Here is a 24219-nt window from a genome sequence, read left to right on the forward strand (position 1 = left end):
AAGTAAGAAAACTGTAAGATGAACAAAGTCCCTTTACAACATTTCTCCAAATCCCCCATCTTCTGTTGTTACAGTTTGATGTATGCTCATCCAGAATTATCTGGAGGTTTAGACAACATGCTATGCATGTGGCTGTGTACATACAGCATAAAATATATAGCCACGTATAGGTTTTTGAAAATATTGTAATCCCAAGTATTATATACGGTCATCCAACTATTGTAATCCTTTTTTTAGTTTTCCTCACAATCCAAAAAGTTATATTTGTAATCCCATTGAGATGTTATTGGAATCCCAACGAGTTAATTCCAATCTACCACCTCCAGTGCATCCCACAGCGAGAGTAAATACACCAAGACATAGTCCAAGTTAAGGGCAGCCAAGGGGTCCTGAGTCTAGGCCTCGTGAGGACACAATCCTAGGCCTCTCCCAGCATTTATTATCTTGTGAAGAAGTGGGTGGCTCAGGAATGAGTGACAGTGAGGATGGCGGGAATTACGTGAATAACTCGAGCTGTCTGGCCAGGTGGTAGAAAAGCATCTCTGCAAAATGCAGGGAGAATGATATGTAGAAGAATCAATTCACTTAATCCAATTAAGGTAGTAACTAAGTTGTTTTAGGAGGCTGTTGCTTCAGTTTCTGATATGTAAACTCTTGTGCCCTGGGGAGTCATAACCTCTTTACCTTGAGGCTCATACCCAGCTGACATTCCCGGAGCTGTTAGAAGCTGTTAGCTCTAACATCCCAGAGGACACTATTCTGAGGAAACAGGAGTCTATCTGTCAGCTTTTTTTTTGTACCAGGGTTTGAACTCACAACCTGGTGCTGGCAGATGTTTATGCTGCTGAGCTAAATCCCCAGCTGTCTGTTATATACCAGGACCTCAGCTGGCTTATTTGCAATGCTTAGAGCCACTTGAAGAGAGAAGGAAATATCATAGCCAGCTCTCTAAGTATCAGTATAAGGAAGTAAGTCTCCAAATGATCAAAGTTGCAGCAATTGTTTTGCATTCAAGGGGAGACACTTGTAATCCCAAGTTGTTGGCCACAGAAAATATAAATGAAATGTATTATACATATCATTCTGTAACTTTTCCTCACTTAGTATCTTCTTTTAAGAGCAAGGCTCCATGGTGTTCCTTTTATTTGGTCTTCCTTGCTCTAATAAAGTAATACATGATCATGATAAAAAATATGAATAAATAGTAAAATGGAGTCTGCTAAAATGCAGTATATTGTAAAAGTTTTTGAAGGCTGTCTAGCCTGTCTGATTCCTAAAAATACTTATCATTAAAACTTTATGGAGGGCTGGGGATAGGGATACATGGTGGAGTGCTTGCCTGGTGTGCAAAGTCCTGAATTCAATCCCTAGGACCGCCCCCTGCCCTCCCAGGAAAAATTTATTGAATTGGCAAGGAGTTGAATGTTTTTGGGAATGACTGATGGGTACATTGGAGTCCATTATATAGTGTTTGCTTTGAGATAAATTTGGGATTTCCCACAGTGAAAAGTAAAACCAGCTAGGGGCAGTGGCACTTTCCTGTCCTACAGCAAGAGGAATTGCAAGCCGGGGCAATTGAGTGATTCAGAGCCTGTAGGGGGCTGGCGAAAGAGCTTGGCGATGTAGGTCGGTGGGATTAATCCTTAGTATTAAGGAGGTGGAAGCTTGGCAAAACCTTGAAGATATCCTCACCATATGCAAGTTCTTGGCTTGGTCTTGATCTAAGCAGACGTGGGTGAAGTAAGAGAAACGTGGCCAGAGTTGGCAGGGGCAGTGCGTGGCCATTCAGAGACTTGTGCTCAGAGCTCCAAGGATCGACTGGCTGACCCCAGGTGGGGGGGCTTCACAGCCGCATGGTGCTTATCCTTTGTGTCTGGCACAGGCTCAAGACAAGGCGTGCCCGTGGTGGGGCTGGTGGTGGAAGGAGGCCCCAACGTCATCCTCTCGGTGTCAGAGATGGTGAAGGACAAACAGCCCGTGGTCGTGTGCGAAGGCACAGGCAGAGCCGCCGACATCCTGGCCTTCACCCACAAGCACTTAGTGGATGAGGGGTGAGTGTGGACACTTCCTTCTGGACACTTCAGTGACACCGTCCCCTGTTTCTGTTCTTCCAGGTGGGCCTTCGTGTGGGTCGCATATCCTCAAGGACAGGGCTTGAGCTTGGAGTCTGTTTTTCAGGGACAGTATTGCTCTATTTCTCTGCTAGGATACCATGTCCCCAGTGAAAGAGGAGACAGTAACATTGGCTTCCTAAGGGGCTGGGGATTTAGCTCAGTGGCCTAAAGCACCTGCCTGGCATGTGGGAAGTCATGAATTCAATCCCCAGCACCACCAAAAAAACTAAACGAAACAACCAAAACACATTGGCTTCCTAGAGCCCCCCACCAGCTCTGCCCCTCATGCTTCAGTGTGCAGCTCACCTTCGGATTTATTTGCCGTTAGTAAAAGTGGCAGGTTGTGTTTATTTCCAGCTTTGAATCGTTTTCTTTTTCAAAGATGCTGTTTCTCTAGCCATTCTTATAGCCAGTCTGCATCTTCTGGCATTGAGAGCACGGTGTTTACACTGTGTAAATACAGCGCCTGGGAGCCGGAATGGTGCGTCCACTTGTTTAGGCAGTAAACATTTATTTGCTGCTTATGTTCTATCAGCTTTCTGGGATCCCTTTCCTTACTCTTTCTCCCACTGTAGCCCTCAGCCCTCCACCAGTCTGCTTGTGTCTCCCCCATTCCTGGATCTCACCCGTTCCTGTGTCTTACCTGTTCCTGTATCTCACCTGCATCTCACCTCTACCTATAAAGGCATCCCTAGAAGTATATCTCTACCCCTCTCTTTTCTCATTCCTCCCTCTTCTACAACCCCCTTGCATGTGTGGTTTTTAGGGTCCACATTTTTCTGAGACCATGGCTCATCTTCTGAGCCCCTGCTTTTGTTTGCTTCCGGCTCTGTTGTGTCCGGCAGAACTGCCCACAGCAACCTCCCCGAGAGGTGGGTGGGCTGCCTTGTGCTGCTGTTGCTGGTTTTGTCCCTTGCCTGGCTTGTGTCTGATTGTGACCGTTTATTTCTGTGCCAGAAGGCTGTGTGTCCAGGTAAAGGAGAAGATCATCTCTATGATTCAGAATGCTTTCAACTTCAGTCTCAAACAGTCCACGCACCTTTTTAAGATTCTAATGGAGTGTATGGCCCACAAGAATTCTGTGAGTATTATGACTTGATCACTCAAATCTACTAAAAAAAATGCCAGTTTCCCAGAAATTACAATTTCAATCTTCATGACCTTTAAAATACAGGCCTTTCCCATTTTGCACATGAATAGCTGTAATTCTCTAGCTGTTGTATAGAAATTGATGCTCATATGAATGAACTTTGCTTGCTACTGTTCAACCCCTCCTGTACCCTTTTTGCTTCAAATTCCAGACTGCATGTGATGCAGCGTTAGCACTTAGGATAAAGACAGCATTACAGAAATATTGTCAAACTTCGCGTAAATTGTATATAATATTTGCAGAGTAAGTGAACAGCCCCAGGTCGTCCATGCACCGAAGTCTACCAGGTTCCAGACTCCTGAGTAAATCCTGTAGGAGGGCATTGGGAATGTTTTAAACAGTGGGAAGTGTGAGAATAAAGGCCGGAGTAGAAAATGGAGCCCACAAACTCGGCTGTGACTCAGTTTGGAAAGCGTTTAAGGTTGAGGTACTATGGGCAACATTTTTATTCATGGCTTAGATTATGTGAAGCTGAAATTCAAGGTGATCTTTCTGGAATTGGGAGACTGGACACATTATTCAAGGAATATTGGTAATATTATAATATCCAGTTTTAAAAAGCCAATTGAACAAGACCAGGCTAGACGAAGCAGGCAAAGCACACAGGAAAACCAGTAGGTGACTTTTATTGACATATAATAGTTATAGAGAGCAACAACCACCATGCGTGTAATTAGCAATGTACTTTTGAGGATATTTCTTCACCTGAAATAAACGCACAAATGAGTTTAACATGGCAGTGGTTGATCTCTAGTTCAGAGAAACTGAGGACAAGAGAGTAGAGGTGATTTGCACAGTCCTGTAGTGAGAGAATGGTAGAAGTGAAATTCAAGACCAGAGATGGAATCTTGTTCTTAGCCCACTACACTTTATGTTTTTCACAATGGTGCAAATTAAGTGAGTTAAGATGAGGCCCTGTTCACCTCCCCTCCCTGGTAAGTGGCGGCAGTGTGGGCCACTGCAGCCCTTCCAAGGGGAGAACCAGCAGTGTCTCCTGAGATCCACGCCATGTTGGAACTGAGGACGCTGTGAAAACAAATGACCATCCTGCCTCCCTGCTTAGCAATAATGAACCTACTGCTACATGGCCTAGAGTCAAATATCCCCTTCCCCTATCCTCCTTCTCCCTCCCCACCCCCGCCCATTAGCAAATGGGAACCAGAAATCTGAGCATCTCCTGGGAGGTTGGCCATAGCAAATAAGGGGGATTTCCTTCGACCATTTCTTTGAAGGCAAATATTTTTATTACTGTTTTGCTCTTTTCTGATTAATGGTACTGCTCTATTCAATATTCTGTTTTGATAAGTTCTGTAGTGTTCTATATTTCATCTCATTTTGATATACGTGATTGAAAGAACAACTATTCTAAAGATACCAAAATATACTGTGATACCTATTACTGTTATCCTGGTAACCTGCTGTGAAGTTCTGTACCAATTTCACTGTATGATCTTAGTTGGCTTTATTCTGACTTGTTCTGTTGTATACTTTCAAAATTAAAAAAAAAAAAAAGATAAGGCCCTATTAAGGGGACTGCTAGTGTGTTTGTCTCTCTCTTCCTGTCCTCAAGCTTAATGAGCAGAGTAATGACCAGGAAGGGCAGGAGAAGGCAGCCAGGGTCTGTTCTCAGTTGCTGTACAGTTGGGGCTTGGCTTTTACTTGTCCCCATCTTGGGGGTGTCAGATGAAGGGAGCTGATGTGTGAAGTTGTGGCACTGTGATTTTTATATCCTCATGGTATTGTAGAAATTTTTCAGTGGATTAATCTCATTTTGTGGATGAGCGAGCTACATTCAAGGGGCTCGAGATGTTTACCCAAGGCTGGGTGGTGGATGGCCTGCGTCCCAGTAGGATTTGCTACTTCTGGTTCTTTTCTGTTCAACCGGCTTCCTGTATTATGTGAAATGTATATCCATTTTCAGGTGATGCTTTAGGAGTCTTTGTCTTTAAAAAAGTCATTTATAGACTGGGATGAGTGGGGTATGGTGTGCAGACTGCCTGTGTACTCGTTAGGCCCAGTGTAATTGTCACACTGATGTTGAAGGAGAAACACTTGAGGATTCATTTCTCATTAAAATGCAGCAGTCTTAGTTTATGAGTGTAGGTGAGCAGGGGGATCTCGTTTGGATCCCGATCTGCCTCCAAAGGAGCAACGATTTATTTACATTAGGAATTAATACACAGTGTTTTCTCCTAGTAACATACACGGAGCGAGTTCTCGTGCGACAGCAGGCAGAAACACCAAAAGGCCCCCCAGGATTTGGAGGCAGATTTATTTATATCGATGGGCATTGATCGGGATCATTCCCAGAATATCAGGCCCTGATCTCTGGTGGTCTAGGACTTTTATTTGATGCACAAGCAGGAGAGATAAAGGAAGTCCAATGGTGAGACAGAACAGCTGGCAGCTCTGCTGATTAGCTAGCAGGTGAGATCATGGGTTACAAGGGTAGAGGAATGTTCGTCAGTCCAGGAAGCTTGGGACAGCGATCCCATCAGGCATCCCACATGTGCCACTCTCGTGGTTGCAGGGGTCAAGAAAGTAATTGCAAAGCTATGACACAGTCACAGAACTAGGCAGTTTCAAAAGAACAAAGTTTTCTCTTCCACTAGTACCCACAGAATTTTGGAAGTTTCTTTTTTTCCCAAGTGCCTGCCATTTCTCATCACTCTATTTATAAAGTCTTCTCTTTCGTAAATACAACAGAACACCAAACAGAGCCCTCTATCATGTTTTGAAATTACCAAAGGAGGACTGTTTTCTTTGACGTGGTAGCTTAAATGTGAATTCTACAGGGACTGCTTGAAAGCGTTTCTTGAGTGGTTCCCTAGACGCGTGGCTTTCTGTTTGTCACTGCTGCAGATCACTGTCTTTGACGCTGACTCTGAGGAGCAGCGAGACCTGGACTTGGTGATCCTGACTGCGCTGCTGGAGGGTGAGTGGCGGATGGGCTCACACTCCGTGCCCATCCCGGGCCACCTTGAGCTTTGCTCACTGCCTCAAGCATCCTGCGGAGAACATTTGATCTTCCTTTCTTACTCCAGGCACGAGTTTATCAGCATCAGAGCAACTAAATCTAGCAATGGCTTGGGACCGAGTAGACATCGCTAAGAAGCATATCCTCATTTGCGGGCAGCACTGGAAGGTACAGTGAACATGAACTGATTTGGAGACAATATCCCGAGCCCTGGCTTGTAAAGTGAGGCAGGTCTGTGGGCGGGTGGGGGCAACGTCTTCAGGGCTGGGCTCCTGGGGGCAGCTACTGCTTTTCTCTCTTTTCCTTTTTCTCCTTGAAAACAATTTCCCCCATTCTTCCCAGCCTAAGTGAAGCTCAAAAGGGAAGTTGGAGGAAAGACAAGATGGAGAAATTTGTGATTTATTTTTTGTGTTTTGTTACTTCAGAATTAAAAGTTATGTCTTTTTTCTGCATTAAGATGTAATATGTGTTCACAGTAGAAGTTGGTCAAAAAATGTTTACCTGGAGAGATAACTACTATTAATATTTCATGTTAAGAAATTAAAATTGTAGTCCACTAAAGGTATGTTTGGGTCAGACCAATGAATGAACACTGTAAGACATCAGATGAGGGGCTGGGGATTTAGCTCAGCGGCATAAGCGCCTGCCTCGAAAGCAGGCAGTTGTGAGTTCGATCCCTGGTACCGGTAAAAATGAAAAAGCCAAAAACAAACAAAAAAAAAAAAGAAAAAAAAAGACATCAGATGATATTAAAGACTCCTGAAACAGGACTTTCCTGCCATAGCGAGTCCACTAATTTTGACATTTTAGAACTGTTCTAACATTTATAGAATTTCTTCATTTCTAGGTCACGTCACGTAGCCGTCTCCTGAGCCATCTGTTTCAGAAAGCTCTGAACTTTGCCATCCCAGGGGAGGGTGTCTGGAGGCTGCAGGGTGCTCAGGTCACTTTCTTTGCTCTGTGCTTAACTGTTGCCCAGGGGTGACCCTCTATTACCTCAGTCCTGTCTCTTGTATCTCAGGACTTCCTCTTTCTTAGTTCCCATGTTAATTTTGAAGACATGCATTTCTCAGCATCTCCTGAGAAACAGAGCATGGAATATAAACATTTTGAGAGTCTTTGTGTTTGACTACACTTTAACTCACAGTTAGAACTCATTTTCCCCCAGAATTTTGAATGTATAACATTGGTCTGGAGAAGTAAACATATTTCTGTTTTTCAGATCCTTTATTTCTGACCACCACCTCTCCAAATGTGGGAAACTTTAACATGTCATCTTTTCTGGTGTTCCAGGATGTCACAGTGATATCTGTCATCGTGAGTCTGCATGTCATGATTCCGGTGCATGATTTCACTTGTTTTCTCTTTTCCCCGAGTCCTATATTCTGAGTGTCGAGCCACGTATATTGCTTCTCTACTCCTCTTTATCCTTTTTCTATTATATTCTATATCTTGGTAGATTTTCTCCTATGAATCTTTTCTGTTCTAGCAGTATGTGGTGAATCTAATAATTCTTAAGAGCAAATTTGTTTCCTGATTGTATCGTCCTCCTTTTTAAGTTCATTTGCATCTGAACTGTGTCCCATTTTATCTCTCCCAAGATATCAACATTTCTTTTGAAGTTTTCTTCCTGCATTATCTGATTGCTCCTAGCTGATGTTGTACGATCTGTGTTTTGATTATGCTGTTTAAGGGCATAGGATAGAAAGCCCCTGGAGATTCTGGGCCTGTAGTTGAAGATTTCTTAGGTGTGTGCTTTGTAGTAGGGTGACTGGACTGTTGTTTGTTGGGAGCTGCTTCCAAATGCCTGTGTATTCATTTTCTTTCTCTGGTATGGGTGTTGCTAACAGACAAGAATCTTTTGATACCTGCTGAAAGGCAAAGCCTTTTTTCTCATATATGGGAGTTAGTAGGGGACTGTGACTGAGAAGGTCCCAACACTAGGGATTTGGCATGTATGCATTTATTTCATTTTGGTACTGCTGGAATTCTGTGGTTCTGTTGCATTTCCACCTTGCTGTTTGGCTTTCTGAGGACTGTGACGTCAGCATTGCTTATTCGGGGTGTCAGGACTTGACCGATGCCCTTCCACCTTCCAAAACATTGTGCTTGTGTCTCCATTCTTGCTATCCTGTGCTTGTGCATTTCGCTTACAAAAACTGTTTGCTGTGGTACCAATGGAGTTTTAGTGACAGTAGGAAGTGTTCACCTTGCTGGTTTATCTATTTATTTATTTTTTGTCTTTTTCCTTTTTTGGTACTGGGGATCAAACTCACGACTGCCTGCTTGCAAGGCAGGCGCTTATGCCGCTGAGCTAAATCTCCAGCTCCCACCTTGCTGTTTATACTCAGATACCGAGTAGAGTTTAAATGGAAACGTGATCTCACCACAGCAAGCGAATGACCACCAGCGGCGACAATAGCAACAAGCCAATGAGAACAAAAGCTTCAAACTTTTTCTTAGAATCTTGTTAAGACTGCACATGATTTTGGGAGCTTTGAGATCTTTAAAATACTAGGTTTTCCCATTCAACAACATGAGATATTTCTTGATCTATTCAGATATCTTCACTTAGGTCCTGCGCAGTTCTAAGATATTTTGTAATTGTATTTGTGTGGCTTGGAGTTCCAATACCTGTAATTCTTCAGTCGTTTCTACTTCGTTGACGGTGTCTGTCTGTCTTGTTTATACCTTCTGAAGCCTGACATGCTGGAACAAGCAATGCTAGATGCTTTAGTGATGGATCGAGTGGATTTTGTGAAGCTCTTGATTGAAAACGGAGTGAATCTCCATCACTTCCTTACCGTCCACCGCTTGGAGGAACTCTATAATACGGTGAGTAGAGGGCATCTCACCAGTCAAACCCATATGGTTCATGTGTTAATCAGCTTTATATCTGCCTGTGTCCTTGAATGCTCATGCACAAAGATAGTATACAGAGATAAAGACTTTCAGCCTAAGGGGAAATATTCTTACCAGCCAACTTTTATTCTACTAAGAAATAAAGACAAAGATGTAAGAACAAATTGCTTTTTATTGAGTTATTTGAAGTATATTTAAGGCCACTATTAAAATGCTCCTGCTGAGCATAGTGGTACCAGCATGTGAGAGGCTAAGGCAGGAGGATCACTGTGAATTCGAGGCCAGTTTGGGCTACATAATGAGGTCAGAGCTAGCCTGAAATACATAGTGAGACCCTGTCTCAAAAAACCAAAATGTTGGTTTTTAGCTTCCCTATGCAAATTCTCTGTTGAACCTAACTGGCTTGCTTACTATAAAAACTCCAATTACATAGTAGAAATATCCTTCCTTGTCCTATAATATTGTTTTTTTTCAAACCTGTTCAAGTTGTGTATTCCTGATGATGCCAGGTGCTTCACAGTGCTCAGCACATACATTGTCATGTTACTGGTGGGCTTTTGTGTTAAGTGCTCATTTTTTTTTAATCACTCTAAGCCTTGTGATTCCTTGGAGACTTTATTGGACATTATATAATTTCGGTAGATAGCAGACAATGGGATGCTGTTGTGTGAAATTTGTAATTGTGTGACAATGTTTATAGATGATAAAGGATAGTAATAGATTGCTTAAAATTTATTCCTGCTTTTTACCACGTAGAGTTAACTATCTTACTATCTGCATATACACATGTTGCTTTGAAAACCACATTTTCTCTAGGGAAGCTCCTTACTAGCTTTAAGCTTCTTGAGTAAGAATGTTGAAGAAAAGTTTTCCATATTCTGGGTTATGTATGCATTCTGAAATAAAATGCCCTCCGCTGCAGCCCCTGGCAATTAAAGAGAATTAATTCTTTCTTTTGTTCTTATCACAGAAACAAGGGCCAACAAATATGCTTTTGCATCATCTTGTCCAAGACGTGAAACAGGTAACCTAATCCCAAATACGTGGAGGTGCTTTGTGCATCGCCTTAGCTTTGTGATGAAGGAGCCAGCAAACGTTGCTGCAGAAAATGCAGGTTTGGGAGTTTTAGTGAGTTACCCGCACTTGTTCCATACGAGTCTAACAATTCCATCACAAAATCATACTCTTATATTTCCCCCCAATTTGCTTTATGTTTTTAAAGTGATGATCCACCAAGCAAGGAACATTAGCTAATAAAGACTGTGAAGAGCAGTCTCAGCTTAACGTGATGCACTCTTAGCTGACTGCTGACCACGCCGTGCTGAGAGCTGGGTGGCCCTGTTATCCTCCTCAGAGGACTAAAATACTTTTGATGTTATTGTTTAGAATGTTAGTGCCTATTGCGGATACTGTTACTTCTTCTCTGAGTCTCAGCTTTGTCTTGGGAGTCAGAGTGATGTCACTGCTCAGCATCCTGCATGTGTCTTACTGTGGTGTCCTCACCGGATGTGAGTGAGATCAGACTTGAAATCAGAAGGGCTTCTGATTGTTAACTGTGATTCTTATCTACCCAAACCACATGTTGTAAAAGTTATTCTCTTGTTTTTCTGGAGTGTTATGTTGACTTGGTGGTAGAGGCAGAGGGATCCATTCACTTGGCAAATTTATTTAAAAAAATTTTTTTTTAAATTTTAAAGATAGTAAAATCCAACAAACCAAAACAGAACAAAGCCAATCAAAACAAAGCAGCAAAATTGGTACAGAACTTCAAAGCAGGATAGTAGGAAAACAACAATAGCTACCATATTTTATCTTGTTATGTTCACAATAGTTGTCCATTCCCTCAGCAAAAATCAAACCAAAAACAAAACAGAATAAAACCAATCAAAACAGGATACTGAATAAAGCAGCACAATCAGAACAAAGCAAAACAGTGAGACAATATTGGGTTTCAAAGATATGATAGAAGAAAATCCCCCATATTTGCTGTATTGCATACTGTCATCCTCCCAAGAGATGCTCAGACTGCTGGCCCAGGCCTGCAAAATCAACCAAACAGTACAAGCATTTGGTTGCTTTATGTACTTTAGTTGCTTTCAACTCAGCCTGTCCTCTGAACCAGTGGGTTGCTTACAGGGGTGTGGGGGTCTTGATTTTCAGCCCTCATGCTGCTCATGGGAGGTGCTGACTGTCCTCTTTCTGGAAGCTTCGTGGTTGCACGGTTTATCAGAAAGGCTGGTTGCTTCGCTTCTGGTTTGGTCCTCCCAGTCCCAGATGGCCGATTCTCAGGAGGTGCTGACTTTTCTCTTCCAACAAATTTATTTTAAAGAGAAAAAAAACCCCCAAAATTTCAAAATAGTGATAAATACAGGGTAACAGTGAGCAAAAATATCCATGCTCATGTGAGCTTAGTGTACTTTTGATTTATGCTATATCAAAATGGTTTTCCTTAAATTATTTCCTCTAACTCTATCATCATAAATGGAAGAGAAAGGGACTTAGCAGCAGATAAGAATTAGTTCTGTTCCTATTTGAAAACATAAATTATAAAATGTGGAAAAGGAAAATTATACACACATGTACACAGTTTAGTTTCTTGTTCGTAGCTGTGTGAGTGTTATTCCCAGGATGTCAGTTTTAGAGTATTTGGCTCTAAAAACGTCCTGAATAGCAGTTCAGAAGGGCACAGCTATAAAGAGTTGTCATGTGACATCTGTTTAAGGGGTCAAAACAGTTTTCCTGTAGACTAAAACCCAAGCTCTTGAAAGTCTAACTCTTAGCTCTTCTATCAGCCAAAACATTTGTCTTGGCATAACCTGACCATCTGATATCACAGCTCTTTGACCTGTTTTTATTTGCTGTACTTCCTTCCCTGTTTCTCTTTCACATAAAGTGCAGCCCGCATGGTGGAAAGGGTTACAGCCATTTCAACAGTGAGGTGGAAAGGTAACCCAGGCTGGTCCAGGGATGTAACTCGGAGGTGTAAGTGCCTCGCTGGCAAGTGCACGGTCCTGAGTTTCATTCCTGGTACCAAAACAAATAAACAAACAAAAAACAAAACAAAGAAAAAAGTTAACCCAGTCTTAATTTTGGATGAAATACATTCACTGTATACATCATGATTTTACTTCTGTAGTTAACTAATTTGCATTTGAAATCAATTTTTATATTAGATTTAAATGTATTCAAATACATATGTACGTATGTTTGCCTGCATAATAGGGAGAGGGAAATAGAGGGAGAGGTAAAGAAAGCACACTGATGTAAGAATATATTTGATATCTGTGAAACTGTAAAGCATATTAAGGCTAAGACCTTTTCACTTCTGAGCAAGGACATTATATCAATAGCTAGCCATATTAATTGATCAGTTTGTAAAGATGCTGAAAAAATTTATTTCTGAGCAGTTAATTTGGTTTTGATAGCATGGAAAATGAGACAGAAAAAGAGATCTGAGAGCTTTAATTCACTGCATGTTTTTATTACAGCATACCCTCCTTTCTGGCTATAAAATAACACTGATTGACATTGGACTGGTAATAGAGTACCTTATTGGTGGAGCCTACCGCAGCAGCTACACTAGGAAAACTTTCAGGATCCTGTACAACCCCCTCTACAGAAAACGCAAGGTAACACGATTGAATCTCAGCTACTTGGGAAACTGAGGCAGGAGGATCTCAATGTTAGGGTTGGTCAGGGGAGTTTAGCTATTTAGTTAGGCAGTGTCTTTTAAAAAAAGGGGTCAGAGTGGGGAGCTGTAACAATGTGAAGGCCCTGGTTTAAATCTCTAGTACTACTGGAAAAATAAAGAGAGTACCTTAGTGAAAGTAACGATAATTAGTAATCATACCTGGAAATCCTATTTGTGCAGGGTTGGAAACTGCCATGTGCAGAGTACGGTGCTGAGGGCTGGCATGCAGGCGTGGAATAAGCGTAAGGATCAGGCATCTAGACACTGAGAAGAAACAGGTTTATGAATAACCAGCCAGAAATGTATTTATGAATAACTACTTTAAGGATGTAGGACTAGAGTTGCTTAGTAGATCAGCAGAGAAAACATTACTTGTTTCTTAAAATTATCAGTACATAGTAGGAGCTGAAGGAGCCTGATTGTTATTGGAAATTGAGGTCAGTGTTAGCAAAGGAAGTTTCGGGCGTTTAGTTGAGAGAAGAGCAAGAACAGGCATGGACGCAGTTTGCAGAAGCCAGGATGTATTTCTTGCAAAGAGATCACACCAAGAGCATGGACCATGCGGCCGTTATTTTTAAAGAAGCAAAAGTGAAACACCACTTGGCTTTAGGAAGTGAAAGATGCTTCATTTAGAGGAAATATCCATCTCTGTGAGGTCTGTCCTGTGGTGTTAAGAGACCGTGGTCTTGTGCAGCCCAGGATTGAGCTTGCTACAGAGGTTCCCCTTGGGGGCCACCAGTACGAAATTAGCCACTTCCCCCATTATGTGTCAGTGGAGTAGGACTGCTTCATGGTTAGAACAGTCACAAGTGCAGTGGTCTGAGAGATCTGAGATTGAATCTTAGTGCTGTTCCTTGTAGGCGTATATATTCATCAGCTTTCCCTCACTGTGACTGACATGAATAGACTTAAAGGAGGAGAGATTTAGTTTGGCTCATGGTTTCAGAGATTCAGTCCATGGTTAGCTATTCAACAGTGGTGGATCTCAGATGAAGCATAGCATCAGGGCAGAAAGTGTGATGAGGCAAAGCTGCTCTCCTCCTGGCAGTTGGGAAACAGAGGATGAGGGATAGATTTGGAGAAGAAAGGATGGGGGACCAGATGGAGCTCCAGTGTCATCTCTCCATGATCTCCTTCCTTCAGCTGGCTGCATCTCCATTTCCATCACTTCCCACTAATAATGCTGTCACATCGTGAGCTGATCAATGGATCACTCCACTGATGAAGACAGAGCTGGAATAATCCATTCATTCCCAACAGCTCACCAGCAACCAATCCTTCAACACAATGAGTCTTTTTAAAGGAAATTTTGGACCCTAACCATAACTGTGTGCAATCTTGAACATCAGCTTCCTAACCTAAAAAGTGGAAATATTACTATTCCTTTCATAAACTTGTTAGAAGAATTAGTCATATAATATTTGAAGAGTCCACACTCCTGGTGCATAGTGGGGACTGAGTAACCTTAGGTGATAATAGTCATTATAGCTCTTGGCCCCAAGGATAACTATTAATTCTATGCCTCAATAATAACGATAATGTTTTGGGTCTTGAGCTCATTATTTCTATGTCTAACTTTTATTTATACAACAGAAATCGAGTATATATAGAGCAGTTTCAAATTTGTAGTTTACATCTTACAAATTTATGTCAGTCCTTTTAAGAATGTTTCTCATCAGTGAAAACTTTATGCTGATAGCAGTGTCTTACGCTGTTATTGCACCTAACCATTGGAACTGCAGTGGAGATATTATAGGACACCTGGAGAAATTCCATACTTTCTCACTTCATCTTGGTTTTGGAGCCACTTGTGAATGGGAACTTTCTCTTATCAGAAACATAAATCTTGGTTATTTGCTTTGCACTTCTAAAGATAGAACATCCATTGATGGTGATGGGATTTCCACATGGCAGTGGAATGCAGGCATAGAACAGGGAGCAAAGGAGTGTGTTCCCTGAGATGCTAGGAAATAACAGTGTGCATGAGAAGGCGATCATGAGAGACTCTTATTGGGTGAATAATTAGTTTCCAGGGAAATTAATTACTAATCATGGATGAGAGACAGAATCATTGGATATTTGCTAAGAAACAACATTATATTCCACATTCATTTTATTGTCTACTCTTTTTCTCTTATTGTTTTCTTTAAAACACTGAATAATGACACATGCAGAGTGTGACCAGCTTGGCTCCGAGCTTTTCCCAGCACCCACTTTACCGGAGGCGCTCCTCGGAAAGTAGAAGAGAGTCCACAGAAAGCACACTGCATTCCCAGTTCTTCAGAATGGCCCAACCTTACCAGCCCAAGGTACCATGCCTTGCTCCTAGAGTTGGAAGCAACAATGTGTTTTGCAGAGTGAGACTTTATTTAATGCTGGAGGAAGAGAGGTACAAATAGAGGAAACATTTACAAGCGCCATAAACAGGTGGTACAGGTCAAAGACGTAAAACAGCGCTGTCCTCCACTGACAGAGAACAAAGGCCCATGACACAGCACTGGCGACTGAGCGAGCATCTAGCCCCTCAGTTTCCTTCCTTGTTCCCACTCTGCCCTGTCCAGTGACTCAGGCAAGCAGCATACACAATGGTATCAAACACGGTAATCTTTAGCTCAACACCGCACCCTTTTCTTCCTTGCCCCAACACCAGCTGGGTGTGAGGGCTATTTCATTTTCCTCCGTCCTCTCAAACTGCCCCTTTGTAACTTCTGTTTCCCTTCAGAGATTTTCTTGAAATACACTTTAGTCTCATGTTATAGTATGACGGTGATAACAAGTGTGTGTGTGTGTGTGTGTGTGCACACGTGTGTGTATGTGTAGCTTTCACGCACACATTTGTACAACGTGGATATTCCTCTTCCTCCTGACTCCCCCAAACCCACTTTCTTTGAGGAATAAATGCTTTTGTCTAAGAGCTTCCATTTAATAAATAGTTACCAGATTAGCTGAGAAAGGTTTGCTCTCTGTGGATCCTGGAATGGAAAGAGAACTGGTCATCCTTGGTCATCATTAATGAGCTTAGGGTCCCTTTATTTATGGAAATCCAGAAAACAGAGTATAGTTGTTTTGCTGTGGTCCCTCCAAATACAAAGAGTAATTTTTGAGCCTTTATTATTTTTCAGGCATTATACCAACTACTTGGTTAAATTTGGAGTGCGGGCAGGTAGAGACAGTCACGAGGACTGAGAAATGGTCCCCTGTCCCCAAGGTAATAGCATAGGGCAGTATGAAGGCTAGCAAAATACAGACCTAGGAAGTGATGCACATGGGGCTAGAGTGGCATCTGTGATGAGCTGCAAAGGCTGAGCTTACCAGGGAGAGAGCACTTCAATATTATCGGCCTCACGAGAGACTTAGAAAAAGGAGACGTAAAGCAATGTAGTTTGCAAGTCAGCAACACGCGTGACATTGCTTCCAAGGGGAAGAAATGAATCTCTTTGCTAAGTTGAGGTTAGGATTTTAAAGAAAATTCTCACTTATGCAATGTGCTACTTGAACCCATTACCCTGAGAAATCAAAAGTATAGTTACTGGGTATGTCCTAAAGCAATACTGATTTAAATTGTGCTGTTAATTTAATTAATTAAACTAATTCTCATATATCCATATCTCTTAATTACAATAGGAAGTAGATTGCCATAACAAATTTCAATTCTGCTTCCTAGTTTATAAGTCCTATGACATTTTCATCTCTCTAGTAATGATTTTTAAAAATGTCGTAGGTTATTGCCATGTGTGTTATATTAGATAAAATGTTATGTACCCCAGTATTTGAAACTTTTTCCTATTTTGCTTTTTGACAGGAAAAATCTGGGGTCCCTCACAAATCTAGGCACAAGTCAAAAGAAAGACTAGATGTACCAGCTGACCTTGAGTCCATTGGCTTTACTTACCCGTACAATGACCTGCTGGTTTGGGCAGTGCTAATGAAGAGGCAGAAGATGGCTATGTTCTTTTGGCAGCGCGGTACGGAGGCCACAGTGAAGGCTGTGATTGCTTGTATCCTCTACAGAGCAATGGCCCATGAAGCTAAGGAGAGCAACATGGTGGACGACACCTCCGAGGAGCTGAAAAGTTACTCAAAGTAAGAGTCCCTGTTGGCACATTGAGATACTTTTCTTTCCCTCACTCTAGAGTTTGTGTGGTCACTACTTAGTGATTGCCATGTGTAGGTACACATGCATGAGAGAGGATTCACTAGGGCGTTGATGGTGTGATTATTGTGACCGAGCAGTCCCTGGACAGGCTGCCCGAAGGCTGCAGATCCTTAGCTTGGCTTAGTCCAAATTCAAAGACCTGGGGGCCAGGACATTCTGCAGTGTAACTCTTAGTTCAAGGTGACAGCTGACAAGCCAGGGGAGGCTGTGGGCTACTGCTGCTGCTGCTGTGTCTTGAAATCCAAAAGCTAGAGACTTTGGACTGTTGATGTCCAATGCAGGAAATAAACACGTGCCAGTTCTTGAGGGGCAGAGACCGGTTGGCTTTTGCATTTGTTCTCCCTGGGCCCCTGGCAGTTTAGGTGGTGTCCACTTGCTTGGAGGATAAATCCTCCCTCCAGCCACTTGGGTTTACACACTGACCTCCACACAGACATCACAAATGCCTTAGGTGGTCTCTAGACAGCCCCTCATTTAGGCCATCCAAGTGACCCCCAGTGCTAAGTGTGACATGGTGCATTTCATGGACTGTTGTATTGAGAGGGTTTTAAGGAACTTCGTGGAATATAAGAAAGAGAGGACTTGAGGTCAGGACAGCTGGGCCCTACGTCTAGCTGACTACTGACAAGCCCAGCTGACTAGTTGTCCACATTTCTGAGCTTTAGTTTGATTTTAGCCCAAAGGTTAAGAAGTGATGGAGCTTCTCTAGAGTGAGGTTAAGAGCTTCAGTTTCTTAACTGTAGTAAATGTTCTTGGGATGAATGGTGTTGAAAGTCCCTTCGACTCCGAAATCCTTTGACCCTAAGTTAAATTAAGAGGTTTTGTTTGCTTTATGTCTCCCTGGCGGGGAAAACAAGTAGTTGCATTATATTAAAGAACTACAGAGTAATGGTAGAGCTGGCAAAGGTAAAAAAGTACTGTACTTTTGGCTTTTTGATTGGTACAGTGTTATGGCAGTAAGGAAAGAAAAGAAGCTTAGCGATAATGAAAGCTATTGTATAACCTTGATTTTGAAAAAAAATCCCGAGGATGAAAGCTTCTTCAGAGGAGATAACCTCATGGAAAATTTCCCAAGAGTGTCTCTCGAGATCTAACTTGTTAAATTATCAAGACGTTTTGTAAAATATGAGAAAAAAATAAGACCCAACAATTTTCCCTAGAAGGAACAATGCTTTCATTTGGAAAGTTCTCTGGTAAGGCTTTCAGGAGGCCACATACCAACCCGTGTCATGATTCGCATGGTGTGAGGTGCCTTCTGACATCTCAAGTGTGAGCTATGTTCTGACTGCTATTGTGAAAATACCCCAACTGTGTTCCCTCATGAAAGGGGGGAGAATTACTTTGCTAATATGTCACCCTTTTAGCTTTTGCAGACCAAGATATGTGTTTTGGTACTAGGAATTGAAATCAGGATCTTGCGTTTGCCAGGCAGGCGCTGGGCTGCTGAGCTGTATCTCCGGCCCAGACTGAGACTTTTGAATTGCTGTTCGTTTGTTTTTAATAAAGCCAGATGAACTGGCATTTTCGGAGTCTCACCTTTTAGAGGGTCTCTGGGGCTCCCCGCATCATGTTTTTCTCCAATCCTCACTGCTGCTTACAGGGAGTTTGGCCAGTTGGCCCTGGACGTGCTGGAAAAAGCATTTAAGCAGAACGAGCCCATGGCCATGAAGCTCTTGACCTACGAACTTAAGAACTGGAGCAATTCCACCTGCCTGAAGCTGGCGGCGTCTGGGGGGCTGCGCCCTTTCGTCTCGCACTCCTGCACGCAGATGCTGCTGACTGACATGTGGGTGGGGCGGCTGAAGCTGCGGAAGCACGCCTGGCTGAAGGTGCGTGGGCTGGCCGCGGTGAGAGTCAGTTAGGTCACAGGGAAGAGGACAGAAAGCAAAAGACAGGCGAGCAACAACAGCGAACCCAGGACAGCAACAGCATAGGTTTACAAAACAAGAGGTAGGAATTTGACAGTGGTTGTAATAGTGCATGTTGTTACCTTTAAAAGGGTTGCTTAGAATAGCAGATATAGACATGCAGAATTGATCTAGTGATGTGAATATTGGCTGTTCTTTTCCAGTAGCTAACACAGTTAGTAGCATAGCTATTTTAGCCATCAATGTCTTTTCTTTTTCCCTTCCTTCTTTCCTCCTTTCCCCATCCTAGTTACTTTTCCTCTTGATGTGGTATCTTTATACTATGAAGTACTACTCAGCTATAAAGAAAGATTGCATCAAGACTTTTGTAAGTAAATGGATGCGACTTGAGACCATACTCATAAATGAAGTAAATCAAACTCACGTGTAAATACCGTATTGTCTCTCTAGTGCAAGGGACTGAAAAGAGATATATGATCCAAAACCTGCAGTAAATACTGTGTAAGGGGGAGAAACTGCTCAAAAAGGAAAAGTAACTGTGCTCCATTCTTAAAATCTGGCTCCGGCGGGATGGTCTCGGGGAAACCAGCGAGTGTCCTGTCCCAGGGAGCTGGGGTGGGCCCAGAGCACATCTGGAGGCCCCTGGGTTTCTCGGTGCCCCATTGCTTTTTAACTGAGGGCGTACTTGTTCCTCTCTTGGAGTCCACAGCAAAGACGCTCGTGTGAGCAGAAGTGGGTAGGAGGCCTGAGGAGCTGGCGCGGTGCCCTGTTAGCACAGTGTGCCAGCATCCCTGACACCTCTGAGCAGATGATGCTGCAGTGTTAGTGAGATTGTTCTCAGTTCAGAGGGTGAACCGAGCCCAGGCATGGAGATCACAGGTGGCGTGCGTACTTCATTTTCATGGGGCTCTGGGTTCAGTCCCCAGCACCAAGAAAGAAACAAAACATAATACTAACAGGCAGTAAACACATTCAGTGTTGTCTTTGCTGCCCATCCAGTGTGTTTCAGGGTATTTCGTAAAGTTACCCCTAAGTGCGTTTTCTTGTTTTCTTTTCATATCAGAGATCAAACTCACAGCCTTGTGCTTGCCAGGCAGGCACTGTGCCACTGAGCTATATCCACAGCCCCTCTTAAGCATGCTTTAAAGCCACTAACCACCCCCAAATTTTTTTAGCTCTTTCCACAAATACTTTAAATTAGCAAGAGTGATTGAATTACCTGATGAAGACATTTAATCTTTGATGTAAAACCTACCCTAAAGTGTTAGTTCAGCCTTAGGAAGTACCTGTGTTTACGATGGCTTCTCTTATATGAGAAACCCAGCGTATTTTTTTATTTGTTTCTGTTGCTTTGAGACAGGGACTCACTGTGCTGTTCATGCTGGCTTTGAACTCACTGTGTAGCCCTGGCTGGCCTTGAACTGGCTGCAATCCTCCTGCCTCAGCTTGCTGAGTGCTGGATTTATAGGTTGTACTATCGTACCAGGCTCCAAAATAAAAACAGTTTACAAAGCAAAGAAGAAAGACAGATGATAGGAAACTTGGAAACTGACTTTATAGAAGTAAGAGTGGGAAGTGGCCAGAGGGAGAGGAGAGGAAGAGGAAGGAAGAGGATGAAGACGTGATATGTACATGCCAGTGCCCCGTGGAGAATATATTCATTCTCTGTTACTGGCGTATACTGATAAAAATTTAAAAAGAAATACGTATGCTTATGAAAGTGGATAAAAGAGATCAGGTATGAATATTAACAGTCCTGTAGGACTACATTTGATATTTTAATTTAATTCTTCCTTAAAAATGTAATATATCCACCATAGAATGTCTGTTCTATAGTATATGTTTTTGGTGGATGAAGATTACCAAAATGAAAGAGATGTCAGTGAAACTCTAATGCAGATTCTTCTTTAGCAGTAAATCAGAGAGGGTTTGTTTCTACAAGTCTCTTTTTGACCTGCCTTGATGTCAGCCTGGGAGGTGGTGAAGCAGATGTGTAAGTGGTCCCCTCTGCCAAACACTCTGCTGAAATACTCAGGGGGAACAGTGGGGATTACATAGCGGACAGTCTGGGAAATTATGCTCCTCATAGCTGTGTCCTGTGCATCCTTCCGTGTACCACACTTACTGTGACTGAGAGCCTAACTAATGTGTGCTCCTTTATAGTAAAAAATGAAACTGGTGGAGTAAGATGAAATGTTTTGTCCCAAAACGTGCAGTGATTTAATACAGTCTCTGAATTTCAGGAAACCATGATTCTCTAGTGTCCAGAACCTAGCTTGTCTATGCTTAGCCCGTGTGTTTTAGGAATGGATTTGCAAATAGTCATAAGCTGTCCCGGTCAGACTGACTTCAGACGTGTGAGATTGCCAGAAAACCATGCCGCATTATGTGGATGGGAAACTTATTTAAGTGCTTTCAGTGTTAGACTCCAGCTCATCTTTTGCGAATGGTTATTGGTATCATTGATAATGGTATTATACTCTTTCACAAGCATTTCACGAGTATTATTCCACACTGTCCTGCAGTGGACAGGGCACCAGGCAGCAGGTTAGGAACCAGTCCTCGTCAGTTACCCCTGAGCGTGGTAACTGTGGCTGTTTTCCAGACCTAGAAGGGTATGTGTATTTTGGATTCTACATCTGAAAAAAAAACACACACAAGCTTCTGTCAGAATTAGTGAAAGTCTAGAGAGTCTTTGCCTATAAACAACAATTGAGAGGTCGTTTCATCATGAAAAACAAAGATTGACAGGGATATGACATCAGTTTATTTAATCATGCATGACTGCTTTAATCTTATTTTTGGTCACCAAATCTCAGAATACTGAGACTTAGTTTGAGCTTCACGGAGGGAGCGTTTGGCAGCTGACTGGGTGAGTCTTCTTAGCTATTACCTAAGAGGCCATATAAACTGAATGTCAAAATTATCTTGAAAAGAATATTAATAATTCCCAAAATGAGAGCAAAATAATGAAAAAGTCATAGATGTTTGGGTCTGTCCTTTCTTTGGGTCTTATTAGCAAAGTATTTGTGCAGGATTGGTGGTGGTTCTAACTCGATACTTTTGTAGGCAAGTTTTTTAATTTATTTTTTTGTGGTACTAGGGCTGAGCTATATCCTCAGCTTAATTTTTATTTTGAAACAAGGTCTTGCTAATTTGCAAAGGTTGAGCTTAAAGTTGCAATCCTCTTACCTCAATCTCCCAGAGTGCTAGGATTATAGGTATGTGCCACAAATCTGGTTTATATTCTTTATAGGCCTATAATATGAATTATGTTTTATGTGGCAGTATCTACTTAACTTTAAAAATTATTAAAATCTTGTGAGATATATGTTTTTAAATTTTAGATGCATATTTGTTTAAAAACTAAAATTGTTTTTACCAACATGGACTATTTTTTCTGTGTATAGTGTTATTTATTTATTTATTTTTGGTTTTAAAAAGTTTTAAATGTTTTTTGGTTTTTAGAAGTTTAAAATTTTTGGTTTGGTTTATTTTTGAGGCAAGGTTTCACTATATAGTTCAGGATGGCCTTGAAGTCACTAGGTAGTCCAGGCTGGCTTTGAACTCATGGTGATCCTCCTGCCTCAGCCTTCCAAGTGCTGAGATTACAGCTGTAGGTCACGCCTGGCTGTCTAGTGTTCTGTAGTTTACTTTTTGAAGCTTACTATTGCATGGATACCTTTCCATTATACACAGCTTCATGTTTATATTCCATGGTTAGGTTGTTCCTTTTTAGCTGTCCCCGTGTAGGGGTAAGTTGTAAGTTGTCACTTGGTCTTTTTTGTTTATTTTACTTTGGTTTTGGTTTTGGTTTTTGCAGACAATGCAGCCAAAACTAGCCTCAAGCTCACAGTCCTTCTGCCTCAGCCACTTGAGTGCTGGAACTAGAGAGCACCGTCATGTGCGGCAGTTAGGGTACCACCAGGTTTTTGGCTTTGCACCTAACTTTGCAGTGGACAGTTTAATCCACATATACAGTGTCAAAATGGGTATTTCTGAGGGAGACATGTAAAGAACTGAAATTGCTGGGTCAAAAGTTATATTCAGAACCAAGATATAAATTGAATGGAGAATGAATATGATTTTTTTTTTTTTTGAGACAGCATCTTGCTACATAGTCCAGACTGGCCTGGACTCACCGTGTAGCCCAGGTTGGCCTTGAACTCGTGGATACTCCTGCCTCAGCCTCCTGAGGGCTGGGTTTATGGGCATGCATCGCACGCCCAGCATGAATAAGATATTTTCATATGTGCTTAAATTTTTAGTTTTCTTCCTTGAATAGCGCAAACATCTTGTGTATTTTCTACTACTTACTCTATCTTGTTTTCGTTGACAGATCATCACAAGTATTCTTTTACCGCCCACCATTTTGACCCTGGAATTTAAAAGCAAAGCTGAGATGTCGCACGTCCCGCAGTCCCAGGACTTCCAGTTTACATGGTATTCCACCGAGCAGAACGCCAGCACTACCAAAGAAAGCGCTTGCCCGGTCAGTGCTGTGGCCCAGTACATTGAGCTTTGGAGGTGTTGAGGTCCACAGACACACACAGCCCTATGTCTGTTCATGGAGTGGTCCCTTGCAAATGTCTCTTGCTGCAGTTCCGTGCAGTGATGAGTCTGGAAGGGCACATGAGTCAGCTAGTTTTGGCTGCCCCTAACTGGTCACCTGGGCACTGCCCTCTCTGCCTGGTCGCCCACCATCCATCAGTCAGCGGAATAAAAGACGAAACTACAGACTTCATTATATTCACAGCTGTCCAAAGTTTTGTTTTCCACTCTGAGTAGTGGAATAGATTACTACTCTCAGGCAGCGGTGAGCAATGCCTCTCAACCCTGAAACCCTTATTTGTAAGTGGGCAGTGTTGACATCCTGCCAACTTTGCCCTCTTGCGTCTGCTGGGGATTGGTTGAGTGCTCATTCTGAGGGGTTGCTGTCTCTGCCGGATCAGCTGTGAAATGTTTCAAGTATCACTCCCCTTTGGGTATACGTGCCTGCCTCCCTCTCTCCCTCCCCGCCTGTCTTTTTTCCTCTCCCCTTTCCTCCTTTCTTTTCCCCCTCCCTACTGGAGGTCTCAGAATCCAGTAGGGCAAATATGTTCTGAAATCTGTGGAATGTGTCAGAAATCACCTCTTGCAGATCTGGGCCAGTTAAAATGTCACATCTGTGACTGTACCAGCTAGAAGATAGCTTCAGTAAGGTGGACCATTTCTATGTGGTTTTTGCATGTTTAATTGTTCACATTTGGCTGGTTTAGTTGTCTTAAGTGAACAGTGAAGAAAGCTGTTTACCCAACATTTATCTTCAGACACTGAGGGAACTGTAGAGAGCTGAAGCATGGCCCTGAGCAGCCCTTCTCAAAGGAGAGATCCAGAGAAAGACAATTAAGTGTGCTTTTAA

General features: G+C 42.4%; 1 protein-coding gene across 3 annotated transcripts in view; it reads left to right on the plus strand.

Annotated features, from left to right (window-relative positions):
* Window positions 1-24219, plus strand: part of Trpm6 (transient receptor potential cation channel subfamily M member 6) — a 141673-nt gene that overhangs the window by 36207 nt on the left and 81247 nt on the right. For 2 of the 3 annotated variants that reach the window (XR_010047855.1, XM_063249708.1), the window contains exons 8-18: window positions 1883-2051; window positions 3072-3195; window positions 6127-6199; window positions 6309-6409; window positions 8942-9076; window positions 10074-10127; window positions 12592-12732; window positions 14969-15103; window positions 16597-16877; window positions 18551-18779; window positions 23158-23310. Coding sequence is in view for 2 of the 3 variants with exons in the window: in XM_063249708.1 (XP_063105778.1) it covers window positions 1883-2051; window positions 3072-3195; window positions 6127-6199; window positions 6309-6409; window positions 8942-9076; window positions 10074-10127; window positions 12592-12732; window positions 14969-15103; window positions 16597-16877; window positions 18551-18779; window positions 23158-23310 (1595 nt within the window). In the remaining variant the exon portion in view is untranslated. The remainder of the gene's footprint in view (window positions 1-1882; window positions 2052-3071; window positions 3196-6126; window positions 6200-6308; window positions 6410-8941; window positions 9077-10073; window positions 10128-12591; window positions 12733-14968; window positions 15104-16596; window positions 16878-18550; window positions 18780-23157; window positions 23311-24219) is intronic. The other variant, XM_063249709.1, reaches the window with a different exon arrangement.

This window comes from Cavia porcellus, unplaced genomic scaffold (genome assembly GCF_034190915.1).
Source record: "Cavia porcellus strain 051 isolate PalLab524CR breed Dunkin Hartley unplaced genomic scaffold, mCavPor4.1 scaffold_1, whole genome shotgun sequence".
In the NCBI taxonomy this organism is placed as follows: Eukaryota; Metazoa; Chordata; class Mammalia; order Rodentia; family Caviidae; genus Cavia; species Cavia porcellus.